Source organism: Chiloscyllium punctatum, chromosome 49 (genome assembly GCF_047496795.1).
Source record: "Chiloscyllium punctatum isolate Juve2018m chromosome 49, sChiPun1.3, whole genome shotgun sequence".
Taxonomy (NCBI): Eukaryota; Metazoa; Chordata; class Chondrichthyes; order Orectolobiformes; family Hemiscylliidae; genus Chiloscyllium; species Chiloscyllium punctatum.
The window spans coordinates 25,611,001-25,627,440 of record NC_092787.1 but is presented as its reverse complement, the minus strand read 5'-3'; the positions used below and the strand labels follow the sequence as shown (position 1 = coordinate 25,627,440).

At 42.1% G+C, this 16,440-nt stretch overlaps 1 protein-coding gene across 9 annotated transcripts in view; it reads left to right on the top strand.

The window, feature by feature from the left end:
- prrc2b (proline-rich coiled-coil 2B) overlaps positions 1 to 16,440 on the top strand; it is an 80,160-nt gene that overhangs the window by 15,764 nt on the left and 47,956 nt on the right. For all 9 annotated transcript variants that reach the window (XM_072565941.1, XM_072565938.1, XM_072565940.1 and 6 more), the window contains exons 5-11: positions 16 to 85; positions 1,293 to 1,436; positions 3,029 to 3,285; positions 7,444 to 7,538; positions 8,138 to 8,283; positions 9,552 to 9,639; positions 10,288 to 10,462. In XM_072565941.1, the coding sequence (XP_072422042.1) occupies positions 16 to 85; positions 1,293 to 1,436; positions 3,029 to 3,285; positions 7,444 to 7,538; positions 8,138 to 8,283; positions 9,552 to 9,639; positions 10,288 to 10,462 (975 nt within the window). The remainder of the gene's footprint in view (positions 1 to 15; positions 86 to 1,292; positions 1,437 to 3,028; positions 3,286 to 7,443; positions 7,539 to 8,137; positions 8,284 to 9,551; positions 9,640 to 10,287; positions 10,463 to 16,440) is intronic.

The following is a 16,440-nucleotide window of genomic DNA, read 5'->3' as shown; positions in this document are numbered from 1 at the left end:
TCTGAAAATTAACAGAACACAAATTCAGCACAAGGTGGAGCAAAGTCATGGGCACAATTGAAGGCAAAGCCAGTAGGACCAGGAGGTGAGTTAATTGTCTTCCAGCATATTTTGGTAACCTAATCACTCTGTGTACAATTTTATGAATCTGCTCAAAATAGTGTGTTGCAGTATTAATACATTGTAGACTTTGGTGATCTTATTCTACACACAAGGCTCAGTACTTTAAACCACAGGCATTCCCAACTCCACCCATCCCCCTGTGAAGACCCTTTACAATGGATTTGTAGCAGACAATTCAGATTGTGTGAATGCCAAAGACACTAGATACCATCCTTAGAACTAATAGCAAGTCCACCATTTATTACTGCAGTTTCTGCAGACCAGTGTTCTCAATATTGACTGTTCCCAATCTTTACATCTGTACTAGGCTATTACTCTGTGCTTGTTGCTGATTCTACCTTATGCCTTCCTAGAATCTACAGTCAGGCTTAACTTTGATATTTCTTTCCAATGGGTCCTGATGTCAGCCAAATATTAAAACAAATGAGGAAAAAAAACAGGAAAGTGAGGTTCTAGTCAAAAGCACTAAAGGAGTGATAGTATTTTCTTAAAACAACCTCCTGGATTGACGTATTTGCTAACGCTGTGTAGGCTTACAACCTATACAAAACTTAGGCCCTTGCTCCTTTCCCACGCTGAGGCCCCAGCATTGTCAGGAGGAGAATGGGAGTGGAGGGGATTGGTTGAGGGGTGGGCGCAGAAAAACAAATTTACCTTTTTCTCTACATCTGGAAGACCAATGGTTAAACCTGAGGAGCATGTTCAATACAGTATTAGGTTTCCATTGCCATCAGAACATTTTAATTGCCATTCTGCTTCCTGGAAGGCTGTTGGTTGTTTACCCTCTGACCTGCTTCTGTCAAACCCAAAAATGAGCTGAGTGGCATCTGGTTTGAGATTTTTAAAATAATTAATGAAGCCATCTGACATGTTTTGGTGCTTGCTATTACTTCCCAGGTCTTTTGACCATCACCCATCCTTACTGATTTAACTTTTTCCCTGACCACGAGGGAGTTTCTAAATGTCATTCTCTGGAAGTCTTACAAGGTTTAATCCTACCCATCTTTGCTGTCTCCTCAGTCCTATTATTCCAATTCATGTCTCCTGGGCTCCTTATTCTCTCTCCCTTCCCAATGGTGGCAGTAAAAGCATACACTGGCTGTGTGACGTCTTAAATAAATCTTAAATAAATCTTATTAGTGACTTTTCATTGTCATTATTTGCCTCAGGCGGAAGAGGATCAAACAAGCAATTACCATTCTCTCAAGAGGAATTTCCAACATTGAAAGCAGCTGGAGACCAGGAAAAGGCTGGAAAAGAAAAGGACATCACAGATCAGTCATATGGGCCAGGACCAAGCCTCCGCCCACAGAGTAAGGCTCACAGTTATATGCAGGATCTGACATTTCTGGTGGTTCTCATTTTTTGGAGTACTTGTGGTGTGTCTGTAAGGCTGTACAAGTGGCGAGCTATAGCAGAGAAAATTTCGCATCTGATGCCAAAGGGTAAAGGAATACTGCTTTCAGTTTCTAAGATGAGTTTCTATGTGATGACATGCTGCTTTGTTTACTAAAATCCACTTGGTGAGCTTCAGGAATCTTGCAATTGAGACATAATTCCATTTTTGATACTAATATTTTTAAAAGCTCTAAAACAATAATCATGTATGTCTAAAAGAATCTAATAATTGATAATCGCCAGTTCAAAATGGCTATGGATCTTACACTAACCCCTTGTTGACTTTGAAAGCTGTGCAATTTTGCATATTTCCAAACAAGTAGCCCTGTTGTTTCCTCCTCAGTGATATTGATTATTGTAATACAGATCTAGTTCTTTGCAGAACAAATAAATTCAACCTTAACAATTTAAAACTGATTTAAAAAACTCTGCATGAAAAGCTCTTGCTAAAAATGGTTTATCAGCTAACCTTGTGATAGGAGGAAACTAATTCCTTTTGGTGCTGGTGTGTGAATGAGATATGTTGACCCATGGCATGTGTTTTCGTCCTTAATTTAGAACTGGTTGTGGAATTAGAGCTAGGGTAATGATAATCACATATTTTAACTTGTTTGGTGAAGGAAATCTGGTCACATCGAGATCAGTATTTCTCTTGAATGCAATAATGGGAAGTATCCTGTCTGAAATTCCTCTTTTGTGGAATGCCATTTAAAAGGTGATGTAACTTGTCAATCCTTCTAATCAACCTGTTCAGAGATGTTACTGCACATTTCTGGAACAAGTGACACTTGATTCTGGGCTTTCTGGTTCAGAGGCAGGGACACTACCAATATACCACAAGAACTCTTGAAAAGAAGATTGCAACTGATCAGTAGTTGATTTAGAGCATCGACATGGGCTGGATGGGTGGATTCATCTAATATGTTGTAGATATCTTTCTAATCTGTTCTGAGATATTGTTGCACCCTTTGGGAGAGCTGGGACTTGAACCTGGGCCTCTAGGATCAGAAGTAAGGCTGCTGCCACTTTACTGTCAGAGCCCCCATTGTGAAACTTGTAGATATTTTCTAATTAACCTTTTCAGATATGGTAGTACACCCCTCTGAAGTAAGTGGGACCTTATGTAAGCCTCCTGGCCCAGAGATGGGGTCACTGTCACTTCACCATAACAGCCTTAATGAGAGCGAGTTCCTATGAAGTTAACAGCAAAGCAGTTTACATGGACCTGCAAGTTTTGGAGACTTACAATTTAGATATTTTCTAATCTGGAGCAGATGGGGCTTGACTCCAACCTTCTAGCCCAAAGGTAGGGACACAACCACTCTACCACAGTTCCCCCCCTAATAAGCATCTATGTTCGATAAGGTCCGGTTGCAATTAGCTGGTCCATTAGGTTATATTGGATCTTAAGACTGTAGTTACTGAAACATGTCTGGTGGCACTTGTTTGGAGGCTGTACTTGATCTCTGTACCAGTCTACAATTGAGCAGTTGTATTTTGCTTGCAGATGTAGCCATTTGGAGGGAGGGTGGTGGGCGAAACCTGAACCCCACGGCAGCACTGACTCCGCCGCCTGCACCACAACCAGAGGTGGAAACCAAAGGCTCAGACCAAGAAGATCCAGTGCACACACCAGTGTCATCAAGTGACCCTAAGGAGCCTTCGCTGCGCCCTGCAACTCCGTTAAGGAGGGGACTGGGAATACCTCTACAGGCTGGGACTCACCAGTTCCCCGCCACCTACCGTGATATGTTGCCTACATTTGTAAGTTAATTGCAGAACCAGTAAATTGTTATGATATTGTCCATGGCATTCAGTTCATAAGTTTATAAATACAGCTACAATGAAATTGAGAGAGACGTTTCAGAAACTTGTTCCATGCTGCCACTTCACAACCAAAGCCTGCAGCGAAAGCATGACAGTTAGCGAATGGGAAGTGTCGACATAGTAGTAACCAAGCTCAGGTCACGGAGACCAAATGTTATTTATAACACTACTTACCTTTGATATCAATACAAGGGTGCTTGAGAGTTACAAGTTAGCCAGGAAAGAGTTAACTTAGAGCTAAGAAGAGCCAGGAGGGGACATGAGATGTTGTTGGCGAATAGGATCAAGGAAAACCCTAAGGCATTCTATGGGTATTTCAGGAATAGAGTAAGATTAGGGCCAATCAAGCATAGTATTGGGAAGTTGTGCATGGAGTCACAGGAGATAGGGGAAGCGCTAAATGAATACTTTTCATCAGAATTCACACTAGAAGAAGACAATTGGTCGAGGAGAAGGTACATGAGGAGAAGGTGTTAGCAATTCTGGAAAGTGTAAAAATAGATAAGTTCCCTGGGCTGGATGGGATTTATCCCAGGATTCTTGGGAAGCCAAGGAGGAGATCGCAGAGTCTTTGGCTTTGATCTTTGTCGTCATTGTCTACAGGAATAGTGCCAGAAGACTGGAGGGTAGCAAATGTTGTTCCCTTGTTCAAGAAGGGGATTAGAGACAACCCTGGTAATTATAGACCAGTGAGCCTTACTTCGGTTGTGGGTAAAGTGTTGGGGAAAGGGTTATAAGAGATAGGATTTATTATCATCTAGAGAGGAATAAGTTGATTATGAATGGCCAACACAGTTTTGTGAAGGGTAAGTCGTGTCTCACAAACTTTATTAAGTTCTTTCAGAAGGTGACCAAACAGGGTAAAACTGTTGATGTGGCGTATATGATTTCAGTAAGGTATTTGATAAGGTTCCCCATAGTAGGCTATTGCAGGAAATATGGACGCGTGGGATTGAGGGTGATTTAGCGGTTTGGATCAGAAATTGGCCAGCTGAAAGAAGACAGAGGGTGGTGTTTGATGGGAAATATTCATCCTGGAGTTCAGTTACAAGTGGGGTACCACAAGGATCTGTTTTGGTTCCACTATTGTTTGTCATTTATATAAATGACCTAGATGAGGGCATAGAAGGATGGGTTGGTAAATTTGTGGATGACACTAAGTTAGGTACAGTTGTGGATAGTCACGAAGGATGTTGTTGGTTACAGAGACGTAGATAAGCTGCAGAGCTGGGCTGAGAGGTGGCAAATGTAGTTTAATGCAGAAAGGCATGAGGCGATTCACTTTGGAAGGAGTAACAGGAATACAGAGCTAATGGTAAGATTCTTGATAGTATCGATGTGCTGAGAGATCTCTCTGTCCAGGTACATAGATCCTTGAAAATTACCACCCAGGTTGATAGTGTTAAGAAGGCATATATGGTGTGTTAGCTTTTATTAATAATGGGATTGAGTTTCGGAACCATGAGATCATGTTGCAGCTGTGCAAAATTCTGGTGCGGACACATTTGGAGTATTGCGTAAAGGTCTGGTCACTGCATTATAGGAAGAATGTGGAAGCTTTGGAAAGGGTTCAGAGGAGATTTAATAGGACGTTGCCTCATCTGGAGGGAAGGTCTTATGAGGAATGGCTTAGGGATTTGAGGCCGTTTTTGTTAGAGAGAAGAAAGTTGGGGGGTGATCTAATTGAGACATATAAGATAATCAGAGGGTTAGGTAGGTTGGACAGTCAGAGCCTTTTTCCTCAGATGGTGATGGCTAACACAAGGGGACATAGCTTTAAATTGAGGCGTGTTAAATAGTGGTAGTTTCTTTACTCAGAGTGTAGTAGGAACACACTGCCTGCGACAGTAGTAGACTCGCCAAAGAGATAGGAGGAAGTAAAATTGTCATTGGATAGGCATATGGACGAGAATGGAATAGTGTAGATTAGATGGCTTCAGATTGGTTCCTCGGGTCGGCGCAACTTTGAGGGCTGATGGGCCTGCACTGAGCTGTATTGTTCTATCAATAAGGCTGTGTTCTCTTTGCTTTCAGAAATAGTGAACTGTACCAGCCACAATTGAGATGGTGAAAGATCATACAGACAGTATCAGTGATACCAAGCATAAAACAGCAATGAATCAATGTTTTTATCAACTTAATTTTGTACATGGTCGATAAACTATATTCAAGAACAAGGGAGAGCGTACTATGGGTAGCTTAATGTTAATACCACCCCCTTAAGTGCAAGCAAATGTGATAGTTGACATTCCTGTCTAATAGAAGAAAGGTTGTGATCAGAAATAATAAAACAATTAGCTGCTATCTTCTCTGGCCTCCTTGCCAATTCTGTAGGTGCAGTGCAATGTGGAATTTTGAAGGCTTTATTTAAGTTGTACAGTTTACCAGATGAATTATTCCTCTCTAGTCATCTGTTGACACAGTGATTAGCTGACATCTCCTCTACTTTCCCAGACCTATTCTAAATTGCATCAATCTTGACCATTTTACCTTGAAAGGTGCAGTGTTTCGATAAAAAATGGAATGAGAACTGTGGCCTGAAGCCAAAGAGATAGGACAAAGTAAAATTGTGCTGGTTCCACATTCTGAGAGAACATAATAAGGAAGGTTCCCATGTGGCAAATGATCAAGTCTGACACACTGACATTCTCTTGCATGTGTGGCCTTCCCTTCAGTGTTGAACAAGCAGATATGGCTCTTTGTAATATGAAGGTTAACTACAGTTAGGGATAACAGAAGATCAGAACCTGATTAACATACCCTAAGTGAGGTAAGTCTACAAAGTAATTTCCATTACCTGAGCAGCGTGAGTTTACTAGATTACTGTTGTTGATGCCTGGTGAGCAGTATTTTAATTTGAAATACAGAACTGCTTTATTCCTGTTATTAGCATTTCAGCAACATAAAACAAAGTTGTACATATTTTTAGGCTGTTTCACGAGAACTTTGCAGCAATTATAGCTCTGTCCTTCCAAATTGGCTTCATCGCCAGACAGAGCATTTTGAGCCAGCAATAGCATAGCTGCAGGTCTTGTCAGATGGAAGAAATATGCAAAGGTTAATGATAGCATTAGAGTGTATTAGTGCTAACTTGTTAAAGAAAGTGAGGACAAGTTGTTTGTGTTTCTGTAGCTTGTGCTTTGTGATGTCAGAGACAGTAACAGTTGTTTTCAAGTAAATGTTTTGCAGCTGATGCATTCAATTCCAAAACTGATGTAAGTAGTTGCTCAGTAGTCTGCCATGCCACAAGCACACTTGGGGAGAGGATTGAGAAAAACACAAAGATCTAACTCTCTCAACCTGTTCTTCAGTCCCTTTCTCCAGAATTCAGCCTCATTTGTCTTGAAACCGTTCGTCCTGCCCTGTCAGCATATTTCCAATAGTATAGTTCACAGCAGTCTTATCTTGAGAGGAATATCTGTGCTGATCTGTTCTCTCTATCAGTGTGCCTGACTGTTTCTTCGCCTATAAAAATAGGAAAATGTACCAGCCACAAAAGCTTAATACATTCAGCAGGGATGGCGAAAGATCATTTTGTCATAAAGCATCCGTGACACTAAACATAAAACAGCAGTGGCCCAGTGATTTTTCCCACTTACCTTTGTACATCGCAGATATATTGCATTCTGAAAATGAGGAAGATCATGTTAATGCCATCCCCTTAAATGCTAATAAATGTGATAGTTAACATTCCTGTCCAATATAGAAAGAATTGTGATTAGAAATAACATGAAACTTTGTACACATTGCACTCCTATTTCTGTCTCATGTTCTTTTCATAATCTTGATGGTCTACTTAGACCATTTACCAAAAAAAAGCTGAAATTTTATTAAAGCTCACTCTGCCTTCACTGTGGAATGTCACCAGGTGAGAAGAGGGATTGTACACTCTTGAGTGTGGGAGTAATGATGGAACAGGCAATATCATTCACTCATGGGGGTGAAGGCTATATTATTCAGTCTCAGTGGCTGTAGGGGTAGTTCAATCTTGGTTGGTGAAGGGTGTGAACATTGTCTTTATCATTCACAAGGTCTGTTTTCACCAGTTAATCACCACCGAATCAATGTCTGAAATGGAATTTTCTCCCCCTGCAGATGTGCTCACCACAATCACGGGGTCCTCAGCCGACTCCAGTCTTTGGTCCACAAGGGTCCTTACCGTATCCGTTCCAGCCACCTGAGCCAATTAGGTAAGAAGTATGTTAACAATCAGTGTGCATATTAGTTAACTGGTCAGCTCAGTTGGCTGGGCTGCTGGCTTGTGATGCACTGTGATCCCAGCTGCATGGGTTCAGTTCCGGCACTGGCTGAGGTTATCATGAAAGACTCTACTCCTGAACTTCTCCCCTTGCCTAAGTTGTAGTGACCCTAATGAGAGAACAGTCCTATGGTCCTCTGGGGCTATGGTGACTTTACTTTGTATATTTATTATGGATAGAACCTATGTCTTTGTTAGATCATTGACAACTGAATCAAATTTGGGCTGTTTGTTAATTTATTTTAACCATGATTTGTATCGAGAGATTAATCTTACACATTAGTGACTTGCACAGCATTCTGACTGGAACCTAAATCCTGTGGTACAAGCAGGATGCTTGTTTCGATCCAAGTATGTTTCTGTGTAAAGCTTACAGTGCAAGGTTGTGTCATCGCCTGACTTGAATTTCATACTTGCTTCCTGTTGCCTTACCAAAGGCTGTTCCCCCATATTGTTCACTGTGATCTTGTAAGTTTGAGTCCTGGCATTCTTAATGCTTCAACAATTGATTTCCAATGTGGATATCCACAGGTATCCCCGGGGAGTGGCTCGTCCTAATCGCCCAGCAAGGCCCACCCGGCGACCAGGTGAGCTGACCGATCGACCTGCCATTGTCAATCCGGATGATCTCAAAGAGCTGGATCAGCTGGACATTGAAACAGAAGATGGATGGGCAGGTGAGAGTGGAACTCAAAGTGCAGATTTCATAGAACTTTAACCAAGTGTTGATGATGCGAACCTGTGTGTGTGGTACTTAATTTATAGGAAATAATTGATTTCCTGCTTGACTTGATTTGCAATGTATTTCTACTTAATATTCTCATACGACTAGGGAATGATAAGCACCACAGAGCATGCACCAGTGTCTGAAAATCTGTAGAGTTATACAGTAGAGAGTCGGATGGCTGCACGTAGACATGTCTGAAGTAGCAGCTTCTAACACACCTAGCTTTTCTCCTGCATTCTTTTGTGGGATGTAGCCATTGCTCAAAAAGTCAACATTTATTACCCATCTAAACTGGCCTTTAATTGTACGGCTTACCAGGCCATTTCAAGGGGGCAGGAAAGAGTTGGTTGTATTGCAGGTAGGTCCAATACAGTAAGAATGGCAGAGTTTTTTGTTCATTCGTGAGATATGGGCTTCATTGGTTGGTCTAGCATTTAATGCCCATGCCTAGTTGCCTTGAAAAGGTAGTTCCTTCTTGAACTGCAGCAGTCCTTATGGAGTAGATATACCAGCATTCCTGTTAGGGGGTAAGTTCCAGGAAGTTGATTCAGCAACATTGAAAGGTTGGTGATTATATTTCTAAGTCAGGACGGTAGGTTGCTTGGAGAGGACGTTATATTTGGTAGCGCTCCCGCGTATCTACTGTCCTTAGCCTTTGAGATGGTAGTGGTTTGGAAGGTACTGTCTAAGCACCCTTGAATTGATGCAGTGCGTCTTGTTAGATAGTGCACACTGCTGCTTTTGTGTAAGTGGTGGAGGGAGTTAATGTAGTGCCAGTCAAGCAGCCTGCTTTGCCTTTGATTATGTCAGACTTCTTGAGTGTTGCTGGAGCTGAACACATTCAGGCAAGTAGGGGATGTTCCATTATACTCCAACTTGTGCCTTATAGATGGTGGACAGACTGTGGGGAGTCAGGAAGTGAGTTACTTGCTGCAAGATTCTTAGTCTCTGACTGCTCTTGTAGCCATTGTATTTATATGGCGAGACCTGTTGAGTTTTTCATCAGTGGTAACCCCAGGATGTTGATACTGGGGAATTCAGTGATCGACGTATGCTCTACCAGCTCACTTTATGCTTATGATCTGTGGTACAATAATTCTGACATGTTTTAAAAAGCACTTATATTTTGTTGTGATGCATTGAGAAGGTTTAAATTGGAACAGCGCAGTCTGGGTTCCTAGTCCCATCTTGAATCATTTGTTTATTTTTTTTATTTAGGTGAACACGAGGAGGTAGATTACTCAGAAAAGCTGAAATTCAGTGATGATGAAGATGAAGAAATGTCAAGAGAGCGAAAAGAGAAATGGTTTGTATTTAATTTAGATTACAGTTGCAGATGGGAACCTTGAGCATTTTAAAATTTTTTATAAACAATTGAATGAAATCTCTTTTTCTGTTATGTAGACTTGCTTTCTGTAGCATCTGTCATGACTTCTTAACATTCCAAAGCACTTTACAGTCAGTGAAATGCAGCTTTGTCTCCATTCCCATTAAGCTGTTGACTGACCCTTGGTAATAGATAATGTAACAAGCTCCCCCTTCGAATATACTACCTCTTGAATTTGCAATCAATATCATCCCCCCAAAAAAACCCTTGAAAAACCACAGTTGCATGTCCACCTTCCTTTCTCTCTGTGTGAGCATACTGTTGTGTCTTAATCTTTGCCCATCATGACCGCAATTCCTTGTTTGTATTCCTCCATTTGGCTATTTGCTGTCATTGAAATAGCCCAGAATAAAGTTGCTCGTGACACTGTCCCTTCAGTCTCCACGTCTGGTATTTTTTGATTACACTCTTACAAACAAGGACCATTATTAACTTGTGCGTGTTAGTCCATCCTTTGTGCTGAATAAGTTCTAACTGGAAGTTGTTACATTTGAGCTGTCAGTTTAATTTGCAATATGTGTATGGCTGTGAAATAATATATATCACCCAAAACCTTTTGTTTTTTAGGGAAAGGGACATGAAAATAGTGCGACATCGGTCTTTAACTACTAAGCTTGATGAAAAAGTGGAGCCTTCTATGTGCAGTGAATCCATTTGGAGTAACCCATTATCCTCCAACCAGTCAAACCATGTCCTGCAGGATCCTGAGCCACGGTGGAACCTATCTACTGCTGAGACAAGGGTATTTTCAGTTCACTTCACAAATTTGTAGCTTTTCAACTTAACTGAAATCATATACTTAAAATTACCTGTTGAGCAAATACTTCACAGTACAGTGTCCAACTTTATAACTAAATCCTACTGTATCTCCATGCACACCTTGGTCTCCGTGAATGGCAGATAAGATGTTTTTATTTATTTAAATCTATGTAGATGTTTACCATTATCAATGCTCGTATAATTTATACTTGGACAATAGAATTACAGATACTGGCAAAGATTCAGAATGCATATCCTAATTGTAAAAAATACATCATTTCCCTTAGATGGATCCACCTGCTATCATCTTTCCAAGTGTAGTAATGTGCTTAATATTGAAATAATGTTCTAATTGACTGATGAAGACAGCTACTTTGTTATATTTACCATCAAAATGTCTGTTTCATTTCTACTGTAGCTTATTTTGCAAAATTTGACTAGGTACAATTAATTGAATTTGTGGAGAATCTTTTCCAATTTCCCAGTTAATTTTCTTAGATCTGGTCTTTAGGAGGAGGAACAAAAATGTGTTTGATGCCTTTAGACTTTCTGGTTGAAATTAAGTTGCAGCATTACTCCTTGGCATTGGCATGCCTGTTGATGAGCTGAAAATACAAAATGAATTCTCTTGGATTGCTGGTTCATAAATTACTCTACTCTAAGAACATTACAGCGCAGTACAGGCCCTTCGGCCTGAAATGTTGCGCCGACCTGTGAACTAATCTGAAGCCCATCTAACCTACATTATTCCACTCTTGTCCATATGTCTATCCAATGATCATTTAAATGCCCTTAAAGTTGGTGAGTCTACTACTGTTGCAAGCAATGCATGCCACGCCCCTACTACTACTCTGAGTAAAAAAAACACCTTTGACATCTGTCCTATGTCTAATGCCCCTCAATTTAAAGCTTTGTCCCCTCGTGCTAGGGGAAAAAGGCTCTCACCATCCACCTGATCTAACCCTCTGATTATCTTATATGTCTCAATTAAGAAACCTCTCAACCTTCTCTTCTAACAAAAACAGCCTCAAGACCCTAACCCTTTCCTCGTAAGATCTTCCCTCCATACCAGCCAATGTCCTAGTAAATCTCCTCTGAACCCTTTCCAAAGCTTCCACATCCTTCCTATAATGCTGTGACCAGAACTACACACACTACTCCCAAATGTGTCCGAACCAGAGTTTTGTATAGCTGCAGCATGATCTTGTGGTTCCGAAACTCAATCCCTCTACCAATAAAAGCTAGTACACCGTATGCCTCTTTAACCCTATCAACCTAGGTGGCAACTCTCAAGGATCTGGACACGAGATATCTCTGCTCATACTCACTACCAAGAATCTTACCATTAGCCCAGTATTCTGCATTCCTGTTACTCCTTCCAAAGTGAATCGCCTCATGCTTTTCCACCTTAAACTCCATTTGCCACCTCTCAGCCCAGCTCTGCAGCTTATCTACGTCTCTGTAACCAACAACATCCTTCGTGACTATCCACAACTGTACTGACCTTAGTGTCATCCACAAATTTACTAACCCATCCTTCTATGCCCTCATCTAGGTCATTTATAAAAATGACAAACAACAGTGGAACCAAAACAGATCCTTGCGGTATCCCACTTGTAACTGAACTCCAGGATGAATATTTCCCATCAACCACCACCCTCTGTCTTCTTTCAGCTGGCCAATTTCTGATGTAAACCGCTAAGTCACCCTCCTTCCCATGCTTCCATATTTTGTGCAATATCCTACCATGGGGAACCTTATCAAATGCCTTATACACATCAACTGCTTTACCTTTATCCACCTTATTGGTCACCTTCTGAAAGAACTCAAGAAAGTTTGTGAGGCATGACCTACCCGTCACAAAACTGTGTTGACTATCCATAATTAACCTATTCCTCTTTAGATGATTATAAATCCTGTCTCTTATAACCCTTTCCAACACTTTACCCACAACTGAAATCAGGCTCACTGGTCTATAATTACCAGGGTTGTCTCTACTCCCCTTCTTGAACAAGGGAACAACATTTGCTATCCTCCAGTCTTTTGGCACTAATCCTGTGGACAATGATGACATAAAGATCAAAGCCAAAGACTCTGCAATCACCTCTGTGACTTCCCAGAGAATCCTAGGATAAATCCCATCCAGCCCAGGGGACTTATCTATTTTTACACTTTCCAGAATTGCTAACACCTCCTCCTTATGCACCTCAAACCCATCTAGTAGCCTGTATCTTAGTATTCTTCTTGATCACATTGTTTTATTCCAGTGTGAATATTGACAAAAGTGTTCATTTAGCACTTCCCCTATCTCCTCTGAGTCCATGCACAAATTTCCACTACTATCCTTGATTAACCCTAATCTTACTCTAGTCATTCTTTTATTCCTGAAATACCAAGAGAAAGTGTGAGGGTTTTCCTTGATCTTATTCACCAACAACTTCTCGTGTTCCCTCCTGGCTCTTCTTATCTCTCTTTAGGTCTTTCTTGGCTACTTGTAACTCTCAAGTGCCCTAACTGAACTTTCACATCTCATCCTAACATAAGCCGCCTTCTTCCTCCTGACAAGAGATTCAACGTCCTCAGCAAACCACGGCCCCCTTGCTCGACAACTTCCTCCCTGCCTGACATACTTAACAAGGATCCGCAGCATAAGGAGAAAGTGAGAACTGCAGATGCTGCGAGACCAGAGTTGAAAAATGTGATGCTGGAAAAACACAGTAAGACAGGCAGCATCCGAAGAGCAGGAGAATCGACTTTTCGGGCATAAGCCCTTCTTCAGGGATGGAGCATGCTGGAGGGTTTTGGATTCCTAGATAATTGGGGGTCATTCTGGGGTAGGTGGAACCTCTGCAAACAGGATGGGCTTCACCTGAACCAGAGAGATGCCAATATCCTGGGATGGGGGAAATTTGCTAATGCTCTTCAGGTGGGTTTAAACTCAATCAGCAGGGGGATGGGAACCAGAATTGTAGTTCAAGTATACGGGAGGTTGAGAGTAGTGAAGTCAGAACTAAAATTTCAGGATCACAAGAAGGCACCGGCAAGAAACAAACTGGCTTGAAGTGGGTCTACGCCAACGCCAGGAGCATCCAGAATAAGGTGAGTGAACTTGCAGCATGGGTTCCTGAAGATTCCTGAAGAAGGGCTTATGCCCGAAACGTTGATTCTCCTGCTCCTCGGATGCTGCCTGGCCTGTTGTGTTTTTCCAGCATCACATTTTTCAACTCCGCAGCATAAGCTCCACATTTCAACTCCCTGCAATTTTCTTCCCCATCCTATGCATCCTAAATCTTGCCTAATGACATCATACTTGCCTTTCCCCCAGCTATAACTCTTGCCCTGCGATATATATATCTATCCCTTTCCATCACCGAAGTTAACATAACCGAATTGTGGTCGCTATCACCACAGTGCTCACCTACCTCCTAATCTAACACCTGGCTGGGTTCATTAGCCAGGATCAAATCTAATGTGGCCTTGCCTCTTGTTGACCTGTCTACATACTGTGTCAGGAAACCCTCCTGCACACAATGGACAAAAACTGACCCACCTGAAATACTTGAACGATAGTATTTCCAGTCAATATTTGGAAAGTTAAAGTCTCCCATGACAACTTTACCCTGTTACTCTCGCTCCTATAGAGGATCATCTTTGCTATCCTTTTCTCTACATCTCTGGGACTATTTAGAAGCCTATAGAAAACTCCCAACAGGATAACCTCTCCCTTCCGGTTTCTAATCTCAGCCCATACTACCTCGGTGGACGAGTCCTCAAACATCCTTTCTGCAACCATAAAACTGTCCTTGACTAACAGTTCCACACCACCCCCTTTTTTACCATCTAAATCCCGGAACCTGCAATAACCATTCCTGTCCCTGCCCTACCCATGTCTCTGAAATGGCCACAACATTGAAATCCCAGGTACCAACCCATGCTGCAAGTTCACCCACCTTATTCTGGATGCTCCTGGCGTTGGCGTAGACCCACTTCAAACCAGTTTGTTGCTTGCCAGTGCCGCCTTGTGATCTTGAAATTTTAGTTCTGACTTCACTACTCTCAACCTCCCGTATACTGGAACTACAATTTTGGTTCCCATCCCCCTGCCGAATGAGTTTAAACCCCCCTGAAGAGCATTAGCAAATTTCCCCCATCCCAGGATATTGGCATCTCTCTGGTTCAGGTGAAGCCCATCCTGTTTGCAGAGGTTCCACCTACCCCAGAATGACCCCCAATTATCTAGGAATCCAAAACCCTCCCGCATGCTCCATCCCTGTAGCCATGTGTTCAACTCCTCTCGTTTCCTACACCTCACCTCGCTAGCACATGGCACGTGCAACAAACCAGAGACGACAACTCTGTTTGTTCTAGCTCTAAGTTTCCACCCTAGCTCCCTGAATTTCTACCTTAAATCCCTATCTCACTTCCTGCCTATATGGACCATGACTTGGGGCTGCCTCCCCTCCCCCACGAGGATCTTGAAAACACGATCAGAGACATCATGAACCCTGGCACCTGGGAGGCAACACACCAAACGTGAGTCTCTCTTGTTCCCACAGAACCTCCTTTCTGTCCCCCTAACTATGGAGTCCCCAGTAGTAATGCTCTGCTCCTCTTACCCCTACCCTCTGAGCAACAGAGACAGACTCTGTGCCAGAGACCTGTGTCCCATTGCTTGTCCCTAGTAAATCGCTACCCCCCCCATCAACAGTATCCAAAACAGTATACTTGTTGAGGGGGACGGCACAGGTCTGCACTGTCTACCGATTCCCTTTCCATCCCTGACAGTAACCCATGTGCCTTCTTCTTTTACATGAGGTATGACTACCTCCCTTAACTCTTCTCAGTAACCCTCTCCGCCTCCCGAATGATCCGAAGTTCATCCAGTTCCAGTTCCCTAACATGGTTTTTGAGGAGCTGGAGTTGGGTGCACTTCCCAGTGATGCAGTCAACAGGGACACTACTGGCGACCCTTACCTCCCACATTCTGCAGGAGGAACATTCAACTGCTCTAACCTCCATTCCCACTGTTCTAAATTACCAACAAGACTGCTGAAAAACTAAGAGAAAAAGAAAGTAGTCACCTTACCAATCCAGAGCACAGAACCTTTTGTTTTTGGTTAGAGGAGGACGGCTGGGAGACACTACCCGAGTCGTGTTTCGGGTAAAGTAACCCACCCAAATATAAAGCCTCATTTATCCAGCAGTCCCGTGTCCACTTCTGCTCAGTGTGCGCTCTGCCTATACACGAGGTAAGCTTTTAAATCTTTTAAAATTTCCCTTCCTGTTGGGCCTCTGGTCCTTGCTGCAACTCCTCCCACTCCAACTGCCGCTGGAAAAGAAATGTGCTTATGATGTGCTGCAATCCCACGAGAGTCCTATAATCGTATAGCATTGAAAGAGGTGTTTTGGTCCATTGTGACTTTGCAACTTTTTGAAGAGTGCTATTCAAATGTGGTACTTGCCCCAGCAAATTTCTCCTTTCCAAGTAAAATGCATTTCCAGTTCCATCTTGAAAATAATGCTAAGTCTGTTTCCACCAGCCTTTCAGGCAGTGCACGTTTCAAATTGTAACAAATTGCTGCAATAAAAAAAACCTTTTACCTTAAATTTGTGCCTCTGGATTTCCGTCCTGCCACCTTCTTTCCACATGCAATGAAGACTTTCATCTTTGCTAACCCAATAAATCTCCTCTTTGCCTCTCTACTTGGTGCTCCCTGCAGCTGTTCCCTCATGGCCATCCATTTATTTTTTTTCTTTACAAGTATTTAGAATTGCAATAACTGCTGATGTCCTTTTAGGTAGTGCTTTCTGAATTATCTCAACTCGGTCTGCTTGAAAACAGAATCCTCCTTTTCTCCCCTTTGCTTATTGAAATAATTATTCTAAATCTAGTTGCTCTGATTGTTAAACCTCCTGCCAATTGAAATAGTTTTTTTTTTCTTAGGTACTCAATAAAAAGTC